This window comes from Neophocaena asiaeorientalis, unplaced genomic scaffold (genome assembly GCF_003031525.2).
Source record: "Neophocaena asiaeorientalis asiaeorientalis breed wild unplaced genomic scaffold, Neophocaena_asiaeorientalis_V1.1 scaffold126, whole genome shotgun sequence".
NCBI classification, from domain to species: domain Eukaryota; kingdom Metazoa; phylum Chordata; class Mammalia; order Artiodactyla; family Phocoenidae; genus Neophocaena; species Neophocaena asiaeorientalis.
Window position 1 is genome coordinate 1,024,745 of NW_020174565.1, and position 21,304 is coordinate 1,046,048.

Consider the following 21,304-nt stretch of genomic DNA (forward strand, 5'->3'; position numbering starts at 1 on the left):
GAATTCTTAACGGCACCAGGCCAGCTGGACTAGATTAGGGTTGCAGAACTTTCTGAGCCACCTGTTGATCCTTTTGTAGTGATGGCAGGACGCTGTTTATCTCATCATGCTGCAGCGATTTCCCCCCCTCAGTTTCTTTGTGGGCTGCCTCTTAGCAGAAGAGCTCCCTCTATGAAACCAGTGCAGAGGTTTGAAGAAGGATCATTCTGTGTAGGAATAGAATTGTTCCTCACTCCCTCAGCCAGCTGGCTTCTTGACATCTCAAAGGTTACTCCCAGTCCTTTGATCAAAGGTGTGACTGCATTGTCATTCATGGTCCTTGTGAACTATGATACATAACATCTTTGTCTTCAGCCAGGGGTGTAGCTGACAATCAAGCCACTTGTATTAAGTGGCAACAGTAGTCACCTCTAGCATGACCAGTAGGCATCCCATAAACAGGTGATCATGAAGAGTCTGGCAATAAAAGAAGAGCAGTAAAAAGGTGACCATCACAGGATGATTCATTTCCTGTGTTAACCTGGCTAGGCCACAGTGTCCAGATATTTGGTCAAATATAAGCCTAAATGTCCCTGTGAAAATATTTTTAGATGATGTTAACATGTAAATCAGTAGCCTTTGAGTAGCAGATTACTCTCCATACTGTGGGTGAACCTCATCTAATCAGTTGAAGGGTTGAAGAGACAAAAGACAGAGGTCCCCAGAAGAAGAGGAGATCCTGCCAGCAGACTGCCTTTGAACTCAAGCTGCAACATCAACTTTTCTCTTGGTCTCCAACCTGCCGGCCCACTCTGCAGAGTTTGGACTGGCAAGCCTCCACAATGTTGTGAGCCAATTCCTTAAAATAAATTCCTTTCTCTATCTATATATACATCCTATCGGTTCTGTTTCCCTGGAGAACTCTGACTAATACAGTAACTTACCACAATTTTGAAAAATGGGGTAAGAGACGGTAATGTGGGGAGGGGCTTAGAAGATCTGTGTGAAGGACATGATTTAGTCTGTTCAGCACCAGGGTGTGCAGATGTCCTAGGAGCTCTTCTGCCCTTCACTTGGCTGGACCCCTATTGAATTTGTGTCCCCCTAGCTGCCCAGGGACTTCTCTAGTCACCACGTCCCCCCATTCTTTTCCTTTTTCCTAGATCCATTTAATTAAATTTAAATTTATGTACCTCCCCAGTATGTTATAGAAGTGCTTATAAGATTTCATAAAAAGTTAGCATTGGGAAATTAATGAAATAACTTACAAAACTTTTTTTCATCCAGTTTTATTGCGATATAATTGACATACAGCACTGTGTAAGCTTAAGGTGATTTGCCTACGTACATAATGATTTGAGTTACATACACTGTGAAATAATTATCACAGTGTTTGGTGAACGCCCATCATCTCACGTAGATACAAAATTAAAGAAGCAGAAAAAAATAGTTTTCCTTGTGATGAGAACTCTTAGGGTTTACTCTCTTAACTTTCATATAGAACTCATAGCAACGTTCATTATATTTACCATGTTGTACATTACATCCCTAGTACTTATTTATTAATTATTATTATTTTTAAATAAAATTATTTATTTATTTTATTTTTGGCTGCACTGGGTTGGTCTTCGTTTCTGTGCGTGGGCTTTCTCTAGTTGCGGCTAGCAGGCTTCTCATTGCAGTGGCTTCTCTTGTTGCGGAGTACGGGCTCTAGGCGTGAGGGCTTCAGTAGTTGTGGCACACAGGCTCAGTAGTTGTGGCACGCGGGTTCGGTAGTTGTGGTTCGCAGGTTCTAGAGCGCAGGCTCAGTAGTTGTGGTGCACGGGCTTAGTTGCTCCGTGGCATGTGGTATCTTCCCGGACCAGGGCTCAAACCCGTGTCCCCTGCATTGGCAAGCAGATTCTTAATCACTGTGCCACCAGGGAAGCTCCCTAGTATTAATTATCTTTTTTTTTTTTAAGTGAAAGAAAGTTTATTTAGAGAGATACACATTCCATGGACAGAATGTGGACCCTCTCAGAAGGTGAAAGCAGATCTTATTTATCTCATACCTGGAAGTTTGTGCCTTTTGACTGCCTTCATCCAATTCCCCCTCCTCCCACCCTCTGCCTCTGGGTACCACAAATCCGATCTCTTTTTCTATGAGTTTGTTTGTTTTTGAAGTGTACTTGACCTACAGCACTATGTTAGTTCCTGTTGCACAACATAGTGATTCAATATTTCTATACATTTCAAAATGATCGCCAGTACATGTCTAGTTATCACCTGTCACCAGATAAACATATTACATAGTTATTGACTATATTCCCCGAACTGTACACTTCATACCCATGACTCATTTATTTTGCAGCTGGAAGTCCACACCTCTTAATCTCTCTCACCTATTTATTTCTTTCCCCCACCTCATCTCCTCTGGCAACCACCTGTTTATTCTCTGTATCTATAACTCTGTTCCTGGAAAACTATTTTTTTGCGGGGGGGAAGGAGAGTCAGGTGACGGAAACAGGCACTACAAGAAGAAAGATACAAAGTCTTTTGGATCTTTGTTGCAATCTCTCTGTACTATTTCCTGTTAAGAAGTTTTTTACACTCATAGTCTGCTACCCTCAGGTCTAGAATGTACTCATATTCCACGGGGATCTTGAGAATCACATTCCTAAGAGAAATATGCTTTCCTGATAGTTTAAGAGGCTTTCAGAGCAATCCATAAGGCCTAGAATCTCCAGCACTGGGTCTCCTGTTCACAGATGCCTGTTCCTTCCATATTACCTGGGAGAAAAGAAGACCAGAGGAGGACCAACAACCGGAGGCAGACATTTTCCTGGGATCCAACTTCAGATTCCATGATGAGCTTGAAAAAGTTTCCTAGGGGTGGGGTACAAGTGAGGGAAACTGGAGGTGTGTTAGACAAGCCAAGTGTAGCTTCTGCATTAAAGAGCATCACTGACAACCCCAGAAAGAAAGAAATGTAAAAGATATCCATTAACTGTAGTAAAACACATTATATTTGGATTTCAGCCATGCCTCCATGACTCTCTGTGAGATTCGTAGCAAGGCTCTGTCCATATTCTGTAATTAGGGTCCAAAACAGACTCCAACAGTCCTGTAGGAACTGTTGCTTCTTATCTGCCTGCTTCCAATTTGCTAACTTCGAATGTGAGCTCCTTGTCCCGACACATAGAATGCAGTCAGGAGTCTCAGTTTCACATCTCAGCTCACAAAAAGAGATGTATACAATAAATACCTTAATTTTTTTGTAACCATAACTATTATTTTGGGTCCCTATCCACATAAGTGGGAGATATTTAATCGCAGCCAATTCAGGATTTCCATCTTTTACCCCTAGGCTTGTGCCTAAACTTAACAGCTGAGGTCCCATCTGCTCCTGATGTCATGTGTCCTCACAAGCATCCTCTGAAACATCCATCCCTCTGTCTGGTCCCTTGTTGTCATTCTGTGCAGTCTGCTGTGGAGACATTCTTTTTTTTTTTTTTAATAGATCTTTATTGGAGTATAATTGCTTCATGATACTGTGTTAGTTTCTGTTGTACAACAAAGCAAATCAGCCATATGCATACATATGTCTCCATATCCCCTCCCTCTTGAGCCTCCCTCCCACCCTCCCTATCCCACCCCTCTAGGTCATCGCAAAGCACCGAGCTGGTCTCCCTGTGTTATGCTCCTGCTTCCCACTGGCTAACTATTTTACATTCGGTAGTGTATATATGTCGATGCTACTCTCACTTTGCCCTAGCTTCCCCCTCCCAACCTGTGTCCTCAAGTCCATTCTCTATGTCTACATCTTTATTCCTGCCCTGCCACTAGGTGCATCAGTACCATTTTTTTTAGATTCCATATATATGCGTTAGCATACAGTATTTGTTTTTCTCTTTCTGACTTACTTCACTCTTTATGACAGACTCTAGGTCCATCCACCTCACTACAAATAACTCAATTTCATTTCTTTTTATGGCTGAGTAATATTCCATTATATATATGTGGCACATCTTCTTTATCCATTCATCTGTCAATGGACATCTAGGTTGATTCCATGTCCTGGCTATTGTAAATAGTGCTGCAGTGAACACTGTGGTACATGTCTGGTTTTGAATTATGTTTTTATCAGGCTACATGCCCAGTAGTGGGATTGCTGGGTCATATGGTAGTTCTAGTTTTAGTTTTTTAGAGAACCTCCATACTGTTTTCTATAGTGGTTGTATCAACTTACATTCCCACCAACAGTGCAGGAGGGTTCCCTTTTCACCACACCCTTTCCAGCATTTATTGTTTCTAGAGATTTTGATAATGGCCATTCTGACCGGTTTGAGGTGATATCTCATTGTAGTTTTGATTTGCATTTCTCTAATAATTAGTGATGTTCAGCATCTTTTCATGTGCCTCTTGGCCATCTGTATATCTTTCTTGGTGAAATGTCTATTTAGGTCTTCCGCCCATTTTTTAATTGGATTGTTTGTTTTTTTGATATTGAGCTCCATGAGTTGTTTGTATATTTTGGAGATTAATCCTTTGTCTGTTGTTTCATTTGCAAATATTTTCTCCCATTCTGAGGGTTGTCTTTTTGTCTTGTTTATGGTTTCCTTTGCTGTGCAAAAGCTTTTAAGTTTAATTGTCCCATTTGTTTATCTTTGTTTTTATTTCTGTTACTCTAGGAGGTGGGTCAAAAAAGATCTTGCTGTGGTTTATGGCAAAGAGTGTTTTTCCTATGTTTTCCTCTAAGAGCTTTATAGTGTCTCGTCTTACATTTAGGTCTTTAATCCATTTTGAGTTTATTTCTGTGTATGGTGTTAGGTAGTGTTCTAAATTCGTTCTTTTACATGTAGCTCTCCAGATTTCTCCAGCACCACTTACTGAAGAGGCTGTCTTTTCTCCATTGTATGTTCTTGCCTCCTTTGTCATAAATTAGGTGACTGTATGCGCGTGGGTTAACCTCTGGGCTTATTCCTATCCATTTGGCCCCTCAGACCTGGTAGCTTTCTTTGATACTTCTGGGCCACTCTTGGCTTCTTAGGAGTTATTCTCCTCCGCTGAAGACATGCTTTCTTTTGTAGAGTATTGCTGTTTCCTTGGATCTTTTTTTTAGTCTTTTTTAGAAAAATTAATTACTTAATTATTTTTTGGCTGTGTTGGGTCTTTGTTGCTGCATGTGGGCTTTCTCTAGCTGTGGTGAGCGAGGGCTACCCTTCGTTGTGGTGCGCAGCCTTCTCATTGCAGTGGCTTCTCTTGTTGAGGAGCATAGGCTCTAGGCATGCAGGCTTCAGTAGTTGTGGCGCACGGGCTTCGTTGCTCCGTAGCATGTGGGATCTTCCCAGACCAGGGCTCAAACCCATGTCCCCTGCATTGGCAGGTGGGTTCTTAACCACTGAGCCACCAGGGAAGCCCCTACATGTCTTTTCATATCCTTTTTATTAGCACAAAATGGAGCAAAGACCAATCTTGAGTGGGGAAGGAAATACTGAGGGGAAAAATTTGTATTTAAAAAATATTACCCTGCATCACACTTAAGTTGAGAGTGGAAGTGTGAGAAATGAGAGAGTAGGTTGTCTCTAAAAAGAAATTACCCCAAGAGGAAAAAGAAAGAATTGAGAGATGGATTGGGGACACTAGTTTTTCAGAAAACCAGTGACCCTTCCCAGTCTTTAACTCCCACTTGACTTTGCTTGATGGGAATTTTCAGGAGAGATGTATGTTGCTGTTTTACTATTGCCACTTTATATGTGAATATCAAATATGCCAAGTTTCTAGGACATTAATGGATTTTGTATTGTAATTCAATACATTTTTATTAAATGAATGAACAATAAACAGTCATGGACATACATGGATATATTAAAGCAGCTCAGGGCTACAAGGGCAGAAGCTTCACAAATGTTTCCATTTGAAAGATTGAGTTTAGAAATTAATTGGATTTTTTTCCCTCAAATGGCACTTAATAATCTTGGGGACCAGTATTATACATTAGAGAACTTATTAACAGGTCTCAGCCAGGCACTTGGCTATTGAGTGTTGACACAGGAGAAAAAAAAAAACCCACACACAGAATAACAACCAATAAACTCTGCAGAACAGTGTTAAGGATACTGGACTTTAACTTTTTGATTGGAGGTATTACTACTGCAGTGGGCTGACCTGCCAGATGGATCATTAGGATCAAAGGCTATACGTTATGATGTTTGCCTTTTAAAAAGTAAATGCTACTCTGAATTTCATAGTTTGCAACTTTCAGCTGGAAGTGACAGCATGGATTCTTGGTATCTGCCTTCATTTCTTTTCTTTGCTGCCCTCCTCCGGGTTTTTGGCTTGGTAAGAAAACAATGTATGGAAAACAATTAGAAAAATTGGGGGTAGTTGATACCGATCATTAAAGAACAACCTGTTCGTTCGTTTTTTGTTTTTTAAGGAATTTCAAAGTGTCAATGAAATAAACGTTTCTTTTTGGCGAGCAGGGACAGGCAGGGTACTGGAAGTGAGAAGAAGACCCACCAGAAGAAAAGTCAGGGACACTGACATAAAGTTATGTTTTATCTTCAGTTTCATTGCTGTGTAACAAGTTTTCTTTTCATAAGATGGAAAATGTGAAATTTGAAAATCATTCCATTTTTACTGCGGAATGTGACACATATTGCTGTTACAGTAATGTGAGACGTGACGGAGTGAATGATGAATGTCACAGGCACAGCAAATACTTACGTTTTGTAGCATGGGATTTCTTTTCTGCTTCTTCATCAGGTTAGACCTATCTTTCTACAGTGACAGGTAGTTGGTACCACAAACCAACTTGAGGTTTGTTTTATTTATTTATTTTAATTTTTATCGGCGTGTAGTTGATTTACAATGTTGTGTTAGTTTCAGGTGTACAGCAAAGTGAATCAGTTATACATATATAGAGAGCCACGCTTTATTTATTTTTTTTAAGATTCTTCTCCCATATAGGCCATTACAGAGTATTGAGTAAGTCCCCTGTGCTATACAGCAGGTTCTTATTAGCTATTTATCTTATATAGATATGTATATATGTGTGTATGTCAATCCCAATCTCCCAAATTTTCCCTCCCCCCCTATCCCCTGGTAACCATAATCACGTTTTTGTGTTTTTTTTGTTTTTTCATAATCAGGTTTTAAATGAAGTTTCAAGTGACTGGGGGGGAACCTTTAGTTGTGATTTTTAAATAACAATTATTATGTTGAGCTGATATTCTGTGAACAGAACTACAGCAGTGAGAACAGGAGATACTATTGAAGACTCATTAAAACTGTAATTATGAACAAATACTTGATGACTTTTTTCAGGAGGTGTGTTGGCATTCTTCTGTGAGTGTGTGCCTGTGTGTGGTCAAGTGTGAGGAAATCAAGGCACTAATTAATATCAAAAAGGATGGTCATCATCCAACCAGTTATTCCCATGCTTGTCCAACACCCCAACTGATTCTAGTATCTATATTCTAGTATCTACAGGTAAGTATTTAAATAAAATTGCACCTTACATTTGTATGACGAAGTTTACCAAGTTCTTTCACATTACATCATGTAACCATCATAATACCCAGGCAAAGCAGGCACTGACCATATTATACAGATATTCTAAGTATCAGGAAGGTGAACTGACTTGCTGTTAGTTGGTAGAAGCAGGAATAAAACCCAGACCTACTGTCTACCAGTCCCATGAGCTTTTTAAACTAGACTTCACTAAGAAATCTCAGGTTTACTTAGTTTTTGCCATCGTGTATGTGGTCTGGGTTTCATTTCATCACCTGTAGCAAATCTGTTTTCAGAAGTTTTTTTTTTTTTCCCACTTGCAAAGTATAGCCATAGATTTTTTTTCTGGAGTATTTGGTACTGACTTTAAAGGTGGAGTCTTGAGAGAAATGTGAAAATAAACCATGGTTAATGAGGTCTTCAATAAAATTTTCTTTATAAAGGATCATGAAAAATTATAATAATATTTCAATATTGGGAATAAATTATTAGGTTTTTCAAGCATAGCTCCATGAATTCTTTAGAATCATGTTCACTTTAAATCATGTTTAAAGTGAACCCTTGATTGAGGGCAGGACTCTTATGTTCTGCCTTCTTTTCAACCTGTGAAGTTGGTTTCTTGTTTCTTTCACCTTCAAATCCATACAACAGGCTGTTTCATTTTTTTATATGAAATGAGAAGACCCTTGGGTCAAAAAGTTATCTTAGACTCTGATTTAGTTCTCTTGGGATTTTGCCAGAAAGTTATCCATAATATTAGGGAAAAAAGAAAACCCCAGAAATGGTTAGATATAAATTGGAATCAATAAGACCATTTATTTCGTGGGCATCAAAATAATATATCTTTTGTATGTGTTTGTTTCCCAGCCAACCCCAGAAATCTTTGGTGAGTCTATTTTGAGTTTTGCCCTATGTTATAGTAAAAAAAGGTTATGTGAATAATAGAACAACAGAACAGAAGAACTTAGAACACATTTAATGCTAAGCACAGTGCATAATTGCATATGCATTATTGCATAATTGCATTGAACTTTGATCAAGCGCTGGCTTCTTTTGACTTATTGAGGAACGTTTTATTGTTTCTGCTCCGGCGTTCCACCTACTCAGCAAAAAAAAAAAAAATAAATGGTGGTATAAGAAAGTCCAAACACAGTGACTGACATATTGGCATCCCATAAAATGCCTACTATTATTATTTTTGTTATTTTGTGTCAAATCAAATGGACCTGATGTCTGTCCTATTCAGTTGTACACTTAGAGACTTGGCCATATTATCTACCCCTTTGCAACTTAAGAATAATTCAAATATAAATTAGGAATTTTGCTTGAGAGTTCCAAGGTACACTATTAGCAAGGAATATAAATATATGGATAGATTGTACTGGTTTGACCAAATTTAAGTATTTGCTTCCTATTTAATCTAGTCATCTAATCTAGTCTTTCAAATTAAGCTTAATATTATATGGAATGACCAATTTCTTATTCCTGAAGTTATTTGGCATACAAGGGACATGGGTAAAACAAGAGTACATATGCAAAAGCCCCATAGCCCCAAGCCTGGCTCATGGGAGGTCTCAATCAATCGATCAATCAATCAATGAATCAATGTATGTTGAATCAGAACCTGGTACTCTCTTATCTGAGGCAAAAGAACCTTGCTTACTTCTAATTGGCCATTGATAAAGATTTTCTTCTTTCATAAACACAATGTTCAATGTGTTTTTATTCTTTTTGTTAAAGATGTAGATGGTGGAATTGACCAGGATATATTTGATATCAATGAAGGTTTGTGGATTTTTTTTTAATTCTTTATTAAGTGGGGAGTTTGAATCCAATTTGCTAACACAAATTTTTACCTTCCCTCTTAGATTTGGGACTGGATCTTTTTGAGGGAGACATCAGACTTGATGGGGTGAGTTGAAACAATGCAAGGAAAGACCTTCAATTAACCACTGCAAGCTAAAATAGAGTATCTGAGAATGATGGGACAACATGGGCTTTGTTAAGCCCAACTGTCTCTAAGGGTGTAGAATCATAGTTGACACATTTAGTCAATGAATACTTTTTACTCTAAGGGATTCATATAATAGTATCTTCATCATTCATTACTCAGATTTCTGTGTGGTTAAAACCACCATCCCTCACCTGGTATGCTTTGGTCTTACTGATCTGACTGATTTTCATTATGGGAACAATATGATATTTTCATTTTTAAATAGAACCTCACTGATTAAAGCCAGTTGAAGCAAAATTAAACTGAATTTGTAAATTCAATGAATCAGGTTTTTACCATAAGAGAAAGGTTTTGTGACTCCTACTCTGACAGCTGAGAATAGAGTTGCCACATAAAGATCTTCCCAAACTATCATAAAGAGTACTGGTTCTGGGGCTTCCCTGGTGGCGCAGTGGTTGAGAGTCCGCCTGCCGATGCAGGGGACACGGGTTCGTGCCCCGGTCTGGGAAGATCCCACATGCCGCGGGGCGGCTGGGTCCGTGAGCCATGGCCGCTGAGCCTGCGCGTCCGGAGCCTGTGCTCCGCAACAGGAGAGGCCACAACAGTGAGAGGCCCGCGTAATGCAAAAAAAAAAAAAAGAGTACTGGTTCTTACCTAGCCATCATGGCACACAGATGAACACAGGTACCTTACGTGTAGTTTAAGGGAGCTTAAACATTCCTCAACCCCCACTGTGAACTTCAACTCAAGAAACAGAGCTGCAGTGTCTGAGGTTTAGTCCTTGGTCTGCTCTTCTCTCCTTGATCCTACCCTGTACCAGGGCTTGTCATCTCTGTGCTGATGACTCCCAATGTATAACTCTGGTTCATTCCTTCCCCTGAGCTCCTGACTTGTCTATCTCAATACTAATCCATCAGTTCCATTGGAATGTCTACAAGATACCTCAAACATAATATGTCCTCAACTAAACTCTGATTTCTCATACAAGCTGTTCCTCCCTAGTTTTCCGTCTTAGTAAAGTTATCACCACTCCCTCTCCCCACTCCACTGAATAAGTAAAAAACCTAGGAGTCACCTTTGCTTCTTCCGTTTCCCTCACCCCACCATCCACTCCATCAGCAAGTTCTATCATTTCTATCTCCAAAGTATATATACTCCAAAGAATCCACTTTTCTCCTAATTTATCTGCTTCAAATGTTGCCCTCCTAGAATCTTTTCCACCCTGTCCCTGTCCCCTATCCCCTACAGCAAAGTGAACTTTTAAATAAGCAACACCACCATTTCACTTCCTGGCTTGAAACTCAACGGCTTCCTACCATATTTAGAATAATATCCAGATTTACCCACAGCCTTTAGGGCTTTGCATGATCTAACTCCTGCCTATCTCTCCTCCCATCTCCTCTCTTCTTTGATCTCATCTCCTTAGGCCACTGGCCTCAAACATGCAAAATATACCAAGCATATTCCTACCTCAGAGCAGAACAACTACTGTTTCCTCTGTCTGGAATGATCTTTCCAGAGCCCCTTTCAATACCGGCTCTTTCTTATCACTCTCATTTCACCTTCAATGTCATCCTTTCAAAGAGTCCTGTCCTGACCTCTTTATCTAATACACTCCCCTAATCCCTTTATTCTTGTCCACATCTCCCTTTTTCCTCTGCTACTATTAAATATATCCTGTTTAAACTTAAAAAAAATTATTTATTTATTTGGTTGCATGGGGTCTTAGTTGCGGCAGGTGGGCTCCTTAGCTGTGGCTCACCAGCTCCTTAGTTGTGGCTCACTGGCTTGTTAGTTGCAGCGTGTGGACTCTTAGTCGTGGCATGTGAACTCTTAGTTGCGGCATGCAGGTGGGATCTAGTTCCCTGACCAGGGATCGAACCCAGTCCCCCTGCATTGGGAGTGTGCAGTCTTATCCTCTGTGCCACCAGGGAAGTCCTTAGACTGTTTTCTTACATGCTGTTTGTCTCTACTAGAAAGAGCTCTAGGAAGGTAGAGACATTGGTAGTTTGGTTACCAATGGATCTCTGTTCTCTTGAACAGTGTTCATTTTGTTGGCTGGATGAATACATTAATGAAACATTATTAGCTTTCTATTATAAAAGTTGGGAGGGAGACACAAGAGGGAGGAGATATGGGGATATATGTATATGTATAGCTGATTCACTTTGTTATATGTATAGCTGATTCTGCTTTGTTAAAGCAGAAACTAACACACTATTTTAAGGCAATTATACTCCAATAAAGATGTTAAAAAAATACTTGATGAAGGATGAATGGACCAGGAAAAAAAAAATTTCAAGTACTTTAAAATTGTTTGAAAACTTTGGTCCAGCTCATGTGTGATTTTTTTTCTGATATTCTGAGATCAAGATGATTGAGGTTTTGCTATCACTTCCTTCTTGTATATTTTTAATCTCTAGTATAAGAAACTAGTCTATGAATCTACCATATTTATTGTCCAGTTTTCCAACAATCATTATTTACATGATTTTGCTTCAACTTTATCAACAAAATTAATGATAGAAATTAGTGATTTCCCATCAGGCAGTCAGAGAATTGTCATAAGCTGATCACATACCCTGTAACCACCCTCCCTCACCTGGCCTTTAAAAATGCTTTGCTGAAACACTTTGGGGAGCTCGGGGCTTTTTGGGGCCTGAGCCACCCATCTCCTTGCATGGCCCTGCAATAAACCTTTCTCTGCTCCAAACTCTGATGTTTCAGATTGTTTGGCCTCACTATGCGTCAGGCCCACGAACTTGTGCTATTACAAGGATATGTAAAAATATGAATAATTGAAGTGAAATGATAGGATTAAAGGAAATATTAATGCTTATCATTCTCCTTATTAAAAAACCCAGAAATAAAAAAGAAAGAAAGAAAAAAAAAGCCCCAGAAATTAGTGATTTCCTCCTAAACCTTTATTATAATATGATAAAAGTAGGTGTACACACACATGTGTACGTGCATGCACACACCCTGGCAATTTGTTTAGGCTGGCTGGGAAAGCTTAAAACTTCCTTTATTTCTAGATTAACTATTGATTGTTTCATAAATGTTTGACTGATACATTCAGTGAATCCTTTCCCACTTAATTTTGACAGGTACAAGAAAGAAATTCCATCGTTGGAGAAAGATATAGATGGCCTCATACTATTCCATATGTTCTAGACAATAGCTTGGGTTAGTATGCTCTTTGGAGTGCCCACAACTAATGTATGTTCCTGACAGAATATGATGACAGTATTTCCAAGGGAAGACTCACATGGCCTTTAAGGGTTTTTTTCTTTGTTGTTTTGTGTGGCTAAGTACACTTTAAAAAAAATAAGCAAAATGAAAAATGAACAGAACCTAAATGATTTTGTCTGAAATATTTGCTGAGTTTTGACCAATAAAGGATGAATTCAACCAATATTTATGGAGAGCCTACTCTGTATTGGTTGCTTGGGACATAAATTTTAGGGAGCTAGTCTTTATTTTAAAGCAGTGGTTTCATATATGTTCAGACTTTACATATGAGTTTGAAACATGAAACAACCAACCAAACAAAACTTTAGGAACTGTCACTATTTTACTAATATTTTATTTGGACAATTGAGGAACTTAAACAACAAGAACCCACTATCATCTTTTATCATCTTTTTTGTTTATAAAATAAATAATGTTTTAATACTAAAAAGTCAGAAGAACCTAATCCAAAAGAAAGGACAGCTATTCTATATTAGAAATTTATTGTAATGGAAAGCTCTAAACATGGTCCCCATTTAGTAAAAATGATATCCTTGACCAGCATCAGTTTAGGAACTGCTATTTGGGAGGTTTTTCCTTAAATATCGTACATTTCAGTAGAGATTCAGATAAACCAAAAGCTAATTATAATAGAATGCAGTAAATGTAATGATTAGTGATATGTTCAAAATGTTATGGGAGCACACTGGAGGACATTTAACTCAGCCTAGATATAAAGGCATATGCATTAGGGAGCAGGTGACCCTATGCAGTAGGGCTGCCATGAAGCTTGTGCAAGTTGCACACCACACATAGGTGCCTGGGGAGGGGGCACAAGTGGGACTGAAATTAAGTTTGCATTATATTCATCATGAGCATTCATTTCTTTGCATGAAGTACTATTCAGCCACCTGCCAAGCCAGCACCTGCAACATCTGCCCAGATGAGGTGCCTCTCCCTTTCTTTCAAGTATATTTGATTTACAATATTGTGTTAGTTTCTGGTGTACAGTGAGGTGGCCCTTTCTAATTCATAGAAAGGAACTATGGGGGCTAGTGCAGCCTCTAATAGCAAGGGAAGCACGCTCTAGGCAGATGGATCACTACGTGCAAAGGCATGGGGAAAGGAAGAAAACCCCTGCTGGGAAGTAGGTTGAGAGCGGGGAGATAATGAAGTTGAACAGACAGGCAGACTTCAGATTGGGAAGGACTTGAGTCTTCCCCATGTTAAAGAACGTGGTGTGTATACCAGTGGTAATGTGAAGCCGCTAAAGGTTTTAATGCAGAAGTGAGATTGTTATCACTCTGGTTGCAGTACAGAAGATGTATTATCAGTGGGACAGAAAGAGAGTAAGAAGATCTGTTAGACTCTTGAAGAAATTCAGGGAAAGATTAAAGAGTTTCTGAACCAAGACTCTCTCAGCGAGGATAGACAAGAGGGGATAATTTTAAGAGAGGCTTAGGAGACAATTAGATTTGGTGATTGGCTCCAAGAGATCAAGAAGAAGGTGAGTCTAGGGCAAGAAGTGCTAGTGTCCAAGATTATGTCTTAGACACCTGGGTGGATGGTAACACCTTTAACAAGAATAGGGAATATGTCTTGGAGAGGGTAGGATAGAGAAATGTGGTGGAAATTGGTTTTTGGCATGCAGAATTTGAAATGCATCAGGCTCACTGTGGCGGAGATATCATATAATGGCTTGGTGTCTGATCTGGTCATTCAAGATAGAGAAATCTAACAGGGAGTTATTAAGGGTATAGGAGATGGTTGAAGCTATGGATATGGATGAGATTCTCACATAGTGCCTTGCATATAATGAGTACTTCATAGATAATGGATCTTATTGGATGACGCAGGACGATTGTATTGTGTAAGAAGATGGCACAGAATGGAATTCAGCGTGGGAGAGCAACTTTTTGGCATTGATATAGATGGGAGATCTGATAGAGATTTTTTTTTTTTTTTTTTGCGGTACGCGGGCCTCTCACTGTTGTGGCCTCTCCCGTTGCGGAGCACAGGCCCCGGACGCACAGGCTCAGCGGCCATGTCTCACGGGCCCAGCCGCCCCGCGGCATGTGGGATCTTCCCGGACCGGGGCACGAACCCGTGTCCCCTGCATCGGCAGGCGGACTCTCAACCACTGAGCCACCAGGGAAGCCCTGATAGAGATTTTTGAGAAGGGAAGAATGGCCATTAAACAGATGAAAAACCAAGAGTACAGTAGAAAAAGCCAAAGCAATAGTAATTAATAGGATTAGAAGCTATAAAGAGCTTGTGTAACATCAGGAGAGAATGATGTTCATTGGCTTTTGGAACTGGAGAAAATCTGAAACATTTTATTAAAATTAAAAATTTTCGGCTTTATTGAGGTATAATTGACATAAAATTACAAGATACTTAAATTGTAACTGTGGTGATTGGACATATGTATACATTGTGAAAGGATTCCCACATCGAGTTAACTAACACGTCCATCACCTCACGTATTTCTCCTTTTTTTGTGTGTGAGAACATTTATGTTCTACTCTCTTAGCAAATTTCCATTATGCAATACAGTACTATCAACTATAGTCACCATGTTTTACATTAGCTTCTCAGATCTTATTTATTTTACAGTTGAAAGTTTGTACCCTTTTACCAACCTCTCCTCATTTAAATATTTATTTTTGATTTTAATCTTTTGATTAAAAAATTTAAAATACTTTTGTTTCAAAATCATATATATGTATGTGTATAATACATATACATACATATATACACATATATATGTATGTATATATAGCTTAAAAACTTTATTCTCCTGTGTTCCATGAAAGATCAGTGAGCTTTAATTTGACTGTATCTCTTAGGCTATTTTTGCCATGTATTTTTTTTTTTTTTTTTTTTCCATTTTAAACCCACGTCCCCTGCATTAGCAGGCAGACTCTCAATCACTGCGCCACCAGGGAAGCCCTAATTTTTTGCTTTTTTAAAGTTGAAATGTAGTTGATGTACAATATTATATGTTACAGGTGTACAATATAGTGACTCACAATTTTTACGTGTTATACTACATTTATGCTTATTATAAAATATTGGCTATATTCCCCATGTTGTACAATAGATCCTTGTAGCTTATTTTATACCTAATAGTTTGTACCTCTTAGTCCCCTCCCCCTATATTACCCCTCCCCCCTTCCCTCTCCCCACTGGTAACCACTAGTTCTCTATATCTGTAAGTCTGTTTCTTTTTTTGTTATATTCACTAGTTTGTCCTACTTTTTAGACACCACATACAAGTGACATCATACAGTATTTGACTTATTTCACTTAGCATAATGCCCTCCAAGTCCATCCATGTTGCTACAAAAGGCAAAATTTCATTCTTTTTTATGGCTGAGTGGTACTCCATTGTGTATATACATATACCACACTTCTTTATCCATTCACCGGTTGATGGACACTTAGGTTGCTTCCATATCTTGGCAATTGTCAATAGTACCGCTATGAACATTTGGGGTGCATGCATCTTTTCAAATTAGTGTTTTTGGTTTTTTTGGATATATACTTAGGAATGGAATTGCTGGGTCATATGGTAGTTCTATTTTTAGTCTTTTGAGAAAACTCCAAACTGTTTTCCATATGAAATGCTGCCAGTAGGGCTTTAGTCTTTTAGCTTAAGCCTCAGGTATTATCTGGCTGTTAAGATGCAACTCACCTGAAAGGGGTGAAACTTGAAGCAACGGTGTATAGCTTCCTGTGAGTGAGTTACAGTTGCTTGCCTGAGTGCCAGATTTGAAGTGAGTGGTAGGGGGAAGTAGGGAGAGGAGGAAAGGGGTAAAAGGTGGGAATAGAAATGAAGACCAAGGTGCTAGGAGCAGGAAGGGGCTAACAAGGGGAAGATAATTCTAAACAGCTGCTTGCTTAACTCCTAGGCTTGTCTGGGACCTGCCTTGTTCTTCGGAGCCTGGGGATTTAGGTAACAGGATTCCTGGTGGAGCTCTTCTGCATCTGTGATGCAAAGTGAATTAAAGCCCTTGGTAAATAAAGGCACAGGGTAAATAAGGATCTTATCTTGGTAGAAAGCTATACTTTTTACGGAACTTTCACATTTTTTCCCTTATTTGAGTCTCCAAACAATTCAACGCAGGATAGAGACTATCCTCATTAAGCTTTGATAAAAATCGAAGGCAAGCAAGCTCCTTTTACGTTCAGTTCAAAAAGTCATGTGGTGGTTGGTATCATCATGCCTTATTTTAAGGAAGTGATAGATCTGAAATAGTGACCCAAATGTGATACTTACAATACAGAAAATTTGGAAACAATTTAAATATTTGACAATAGGAAGTTAGTTATGTATCTTACCGTCATATAATGTGGCCATTAAAGTGGTAAAAACAATACTTACTGGGTTTCCCTGGTGGCGCAGTGGTTGAGAGTCCGCCTGCCGATGCAGGGGACACGGGTTCGTGCCCCGGTCCGGGAAGATCCCACATGCCGCGGAGCGGTTGGGCCCGTGAGCCATGGCCGCTGAGCCTGCGCGTCTGGAGCCTGTGCTCCGCTAAGAGAGAGGCCACAACAGTGAGAGGCCCGCGTACCCCCAAAAAAAAAAACCAAAAAAACCCCAAAGAACAATACTTACTGATGAAGGAAGATTTTAAGATATATTATTTAGTGAAAAAATAGTTTATAATATATTATGTAGGCTGTGACTTTATTTTTTATAAAAATATGTATATTATGTATGTACGTATTCATGAGAAAAAAGTATGATAAATGTGGTTGATTATTTCTGGGTAAGATTTTATAATTTCTTTCTTTTTGTTTATATTTTCGAACTTACAATGAACATGTATTATTTGTGTGATATTGTAAAAGGTTGAATTCTGAGTGCCTCTTATAGATTCATGGATTTTAGGTCCCACATGTATCTTGTTCTTTACTTTCACCTAGACAGAGGCTTTCTGAATAATGTCTTTAAATGTCTGTGCAATGGACATGTAAGAAGGTAGGAAGGAAATAAACATTGGATAAATGCTCACTTTACAGTAGTGTCCCCTTATGCTCGGGGCATATGTTCCAAGACCCCCAGTGGATGCCTGAAGCTGTGGGTAGTACCAAATCCTATATAGAGCATGTTTTTTCCTATACTACATACCTATGATAAAGTTTAATTGATAAATTAGGCACAGGAAGAGATAGTAACTAATAAGAAAAGAGAACAATTATAACACACTGTAATAAAAGTTAAGTGAATGTGGTCTCCCTCTCTCAAAATATTTTATTGTACTGTACTAACCCTTCTTGTGATGATGTGAGATGATAAAATGCCTGCATCATGAGATGAAATGAGGTGAATGACGTAGGCATTGTGATGTAACGTTAGGCTACTATTGACCTTCTGATGACACATCAATGGAGGATCATCTGCTTCGGGTGATGCTGGGTCACTGACCCATGGTGATGTTGATGATTGGGTGTTGGGAGCAGATAATGGATGTCCAGGGTTGGGGAGTCCCTGGTGGGATGGAGCGGCATGGCACAAGGTTTTGTCAAGCTCTCAGAGTGGCGTGCAACTTAAAAATTATGAATTGCTTATTTCTGGAGTTTTCCATTTAATATTTTTGGATCTCGGTTAACTGCAGGTAACTGAAACTGCAGAAAGCAAAACTACAGATAAAGGGAGACTACTGTACTTGGAACTTCACCTCTACTTTCTCTGCTATCCTCACAATATCCCTGTGAAGTTCATTTTAATTTCCCACTTAGCTGATCTGATGATAATACCAAAGCTCTAAGGGTAAATTAAATTGGCAAAGATTATGCATCAAAAATAAGTGGTGGGGGCTTCCCTGGTGGCGCAGTGGTTGGGAGTCCGCCTGCCGATGCAGGGGACACGGGTTCGTGCCCCGGTCCGGGAGGATCCCACATGCCGCGGAGCGGCTGGGCCCGTGAGCCATGGCCGCTGAGCCTGCGCGTCTCGAGCCTGTGCTCCACAACGGGAGAGGCCACAGCAGTGAGAGGCCCGCGTACCGCAAAAAAAAAAAAAAGTGGTGAGGATAGGGGAGAACTTAGCTGTGTCTTGTTCCAAAGTCCACACACCATCTTCTCTGCCATACTGTCTCCCACCTCCCGGCAGACATCATCCTTCACTTCACCGTACTTGACCCCAGCTGTGACTGTCTCTCCATATGCACCTGATATAGCTCCTTCCTCCGGGTTGCCCTCTGAGCTTCTTTTCCTGAACGTCTTTTCTGCTTTCACACCTCTGCCGTCTTTGAGCTCCATTCTATCTAACCTGTTAGCATCACTCAACTTGAAAGCAATGGTTCTTATTTGTGTTTTGGACCCGGAACTCACTTGCGAATCTTATGAATGCTCTCCCCAGAAAATGCACTTTGCAGAGACAGATATATATAGATAGAGACGTAATTCTTTGTCTACTATTTCAACATATTCATGGTCCCTCTCATCTCAAGGTCCTCAGATTAAAAACTCTGCTGTGAGGCTTTAAATACATATTATAGCTTCTTAGATGAAGCACGTGACAGTGATTGTTCATTTTGGTTGCCTGCGAACCAATGTATATGTTCCCTGAGGTAAGGAAATGCCCTTTTTGCTATTTGCACCTCTAATGACTCCAGGGAAATATATATGGGGTGAAAAAAAGCTACCTGAAGAGCAACCAATTAATTGCATGTGATACTTGATGGGTGCTGTATACTAAGTTTTTAAAAAATAAAACACTAAATATTCATGGAGGGGCTAACGCATGATAAACAATATATTGCATGGCCTGTTTCCATGGTGAACTGTTCAATGGTGGTAATTTTAATACGTTTATTTTTGTTTGTTTTCTTCCTTCAGAAATGAATGCCAGGGGAGTTATCCTCAATGCATTTGAACGCTATCGCCTAAAAACATGCATTGACTTCAAGCCTTGGTCTGGAGAACCCAACTATATATCAGTGTTCAAGGGCAGTGGGTAAGTTGAAGAGTTGGTCTTCTAAGTGCTCTGATGAGAACTGTTGTGGCTGGGGCATTACATCACAGCAGTTGCCCTCGACCCTAACCTTGGCGGGGGGTCGGGGGCTTCCATCGCTGTTTGCTGGATCTGTTTTCTTTAGCCATAAAAGAATATTTTCATACATGCAACCAGACTGCCAACGTTAAGACAAGGAAGGTGGGATCGCATGCCATCCACCCTATGACTCTGTGAACTTCAACCTGTTTGTCGTTTCTATACTCCTTATTTCTGCCTTCAAGTAAAACCCATCTGTATGTATGTGCACATGTATATTTAAATTTATTTTAACCTAAGAGCTCTTACTACTTCAGTTAAGAAGGTGATAGTTATTTGACTCAAGGTCAGCAGTTCTGAATGGTTGCTATACCTATAAAACCCTTATTCAAGGACCATCTGAAAAATTTTGAAATTGCCAGAAAAGATCAGGACTTGGCTGCCTGGAGGATGACTCAGTCCTTTTTAAACATTTGGTGTCACAGCCCAAGTTCCCCAAAGGTCATCTGGTCTGGAAGGCTTTTCATACCGCACTGAGGTTCTGAGAGAAATACATGGTGTCCAAACATAGGTGAAGGATCTAGGTGGGTACCTAAGTGCATTAGGCATTAGGGATTTTGCCTTAGGACCTCCACCTGCATCAATATAAAACCCTCTCCCCCTTCTGTAAACCCTCCTGTAAGCTGCTGGTCTTCAGTGGGAAATAGGCGCATTGGGAAGCAAGAACTCTCCATCGGAAAGGGCTGTGACAAAATAGCAACAGTGCAACATGAGTTTCTCCACGCTCTGGGATTCTGGCATGAACAGTCTCGGTCTGATCGGGATGACTATGTCAGCATAATTTGGGACAGAATTATTTCAGGTACGTTTATCTTGTTTTCTTACATTGTTTTTTAAGTTAAATACTGAATTTCTAAACATGTGCCCTCTTCTGCCATTGGTGCTGTCTATTAATAATGGGAAAACTCTGATGTTTTGATCTTACTTGATTTGGCTCTAATTCAATAGGGGTTGAAGTGCCTGAAGGTTTTTGGGGAACAGTATTCCAGAACCCCAGTTTGAGCTGGGCGTGATCTTAGAAACCAGTGTTTCCCGAAGATTATTTTATGTAGTGCCATTGCACAAGTTGTTCAGGGGGGTTGTGAGGAAAGGAATCTGATTTTCCAAAATTAATTTGGGAAATCCTAGGTTAAAAGAAATTAAACTTAGAGTTATTTACACTGCTGTACTGTTCAGTGTCTTTGCTAGACTAACATAAATTGTAAATCTCCAAGAGGAGCATTTCCTAAAATGACTTGATCATGCTTTTTTTTTTTCTCTTTTTGTGGAGTGTTTGGATTTATTCTTTTCTTAAAATTTTTTTTTATTTTTTATTTTTTTAACATCTTTATTGGAGTATAATTGCTTTACAATGGAGTGTTAGTTTCTGCTGTATAACAAAGTGAATCAGCTATACATATACATACATCCCCATATCTCCTCCCTCCTGCGTTTCCCTCCCTCCCTCCCTGTCCCACCCCTCTAGGTGGTCACAAAGCACTGAGCTGATCTCCCGGATTTATTGTTCTTTGGAGCCCATGTTGGGAAACACTGCAACAGCCTGAACTTTTCGTGACTTTGTGCTCAAAGTCAGAAAGGTTTGGTTT

General features: G+C 39.6%; 1 protein-coding gene across 1 annotated transcript in view; it reads left to right on the forward strand.

Moving 5' to 3' along the window:
* The first annotated feature begins 6,237 nt into the window (after nucleotides 1-6,237).
* MEP1B (meprin A subunit beta) overlaps nucleotides 6,238-21,304 on the forward strand; it is a 27,320-nt gene continuing 12,253 nt past the window's right edge. The window contains exons 1-7 of the mRNA XM_024757956.1: nucleotides 6,238-6,300; nucleotides 8,341-8,359; nucleotides 9,214-9,258; nucleotides 9,342-9,385; nucleotides 12,535-12,613; nucleotides 19,505-19,622; nucleotides 20,342-20,520. Coding sequence (XP_024613724.1) covers nucleotides 6,238-6,300; nucleotides 8,341-8,359; nucleotides 9,214-9,258; nucleotides 9,342-9,385; nucleotides 12,535-12,613; nucleotides 19,505-19,622; nucleotides 20,342-20,520 — 547 coding nt within the window. The remainder of the gene's footprint in view (nucleotides 6,301-8,340; nucleotides 8,360-9,213; nucleotides 9,259-9,341; nucleotides 9,386-12,534; nucleotides 12,614-19,504; nucleotides 19,623-20,341; nucleotides 20,521-21,304) is intronic.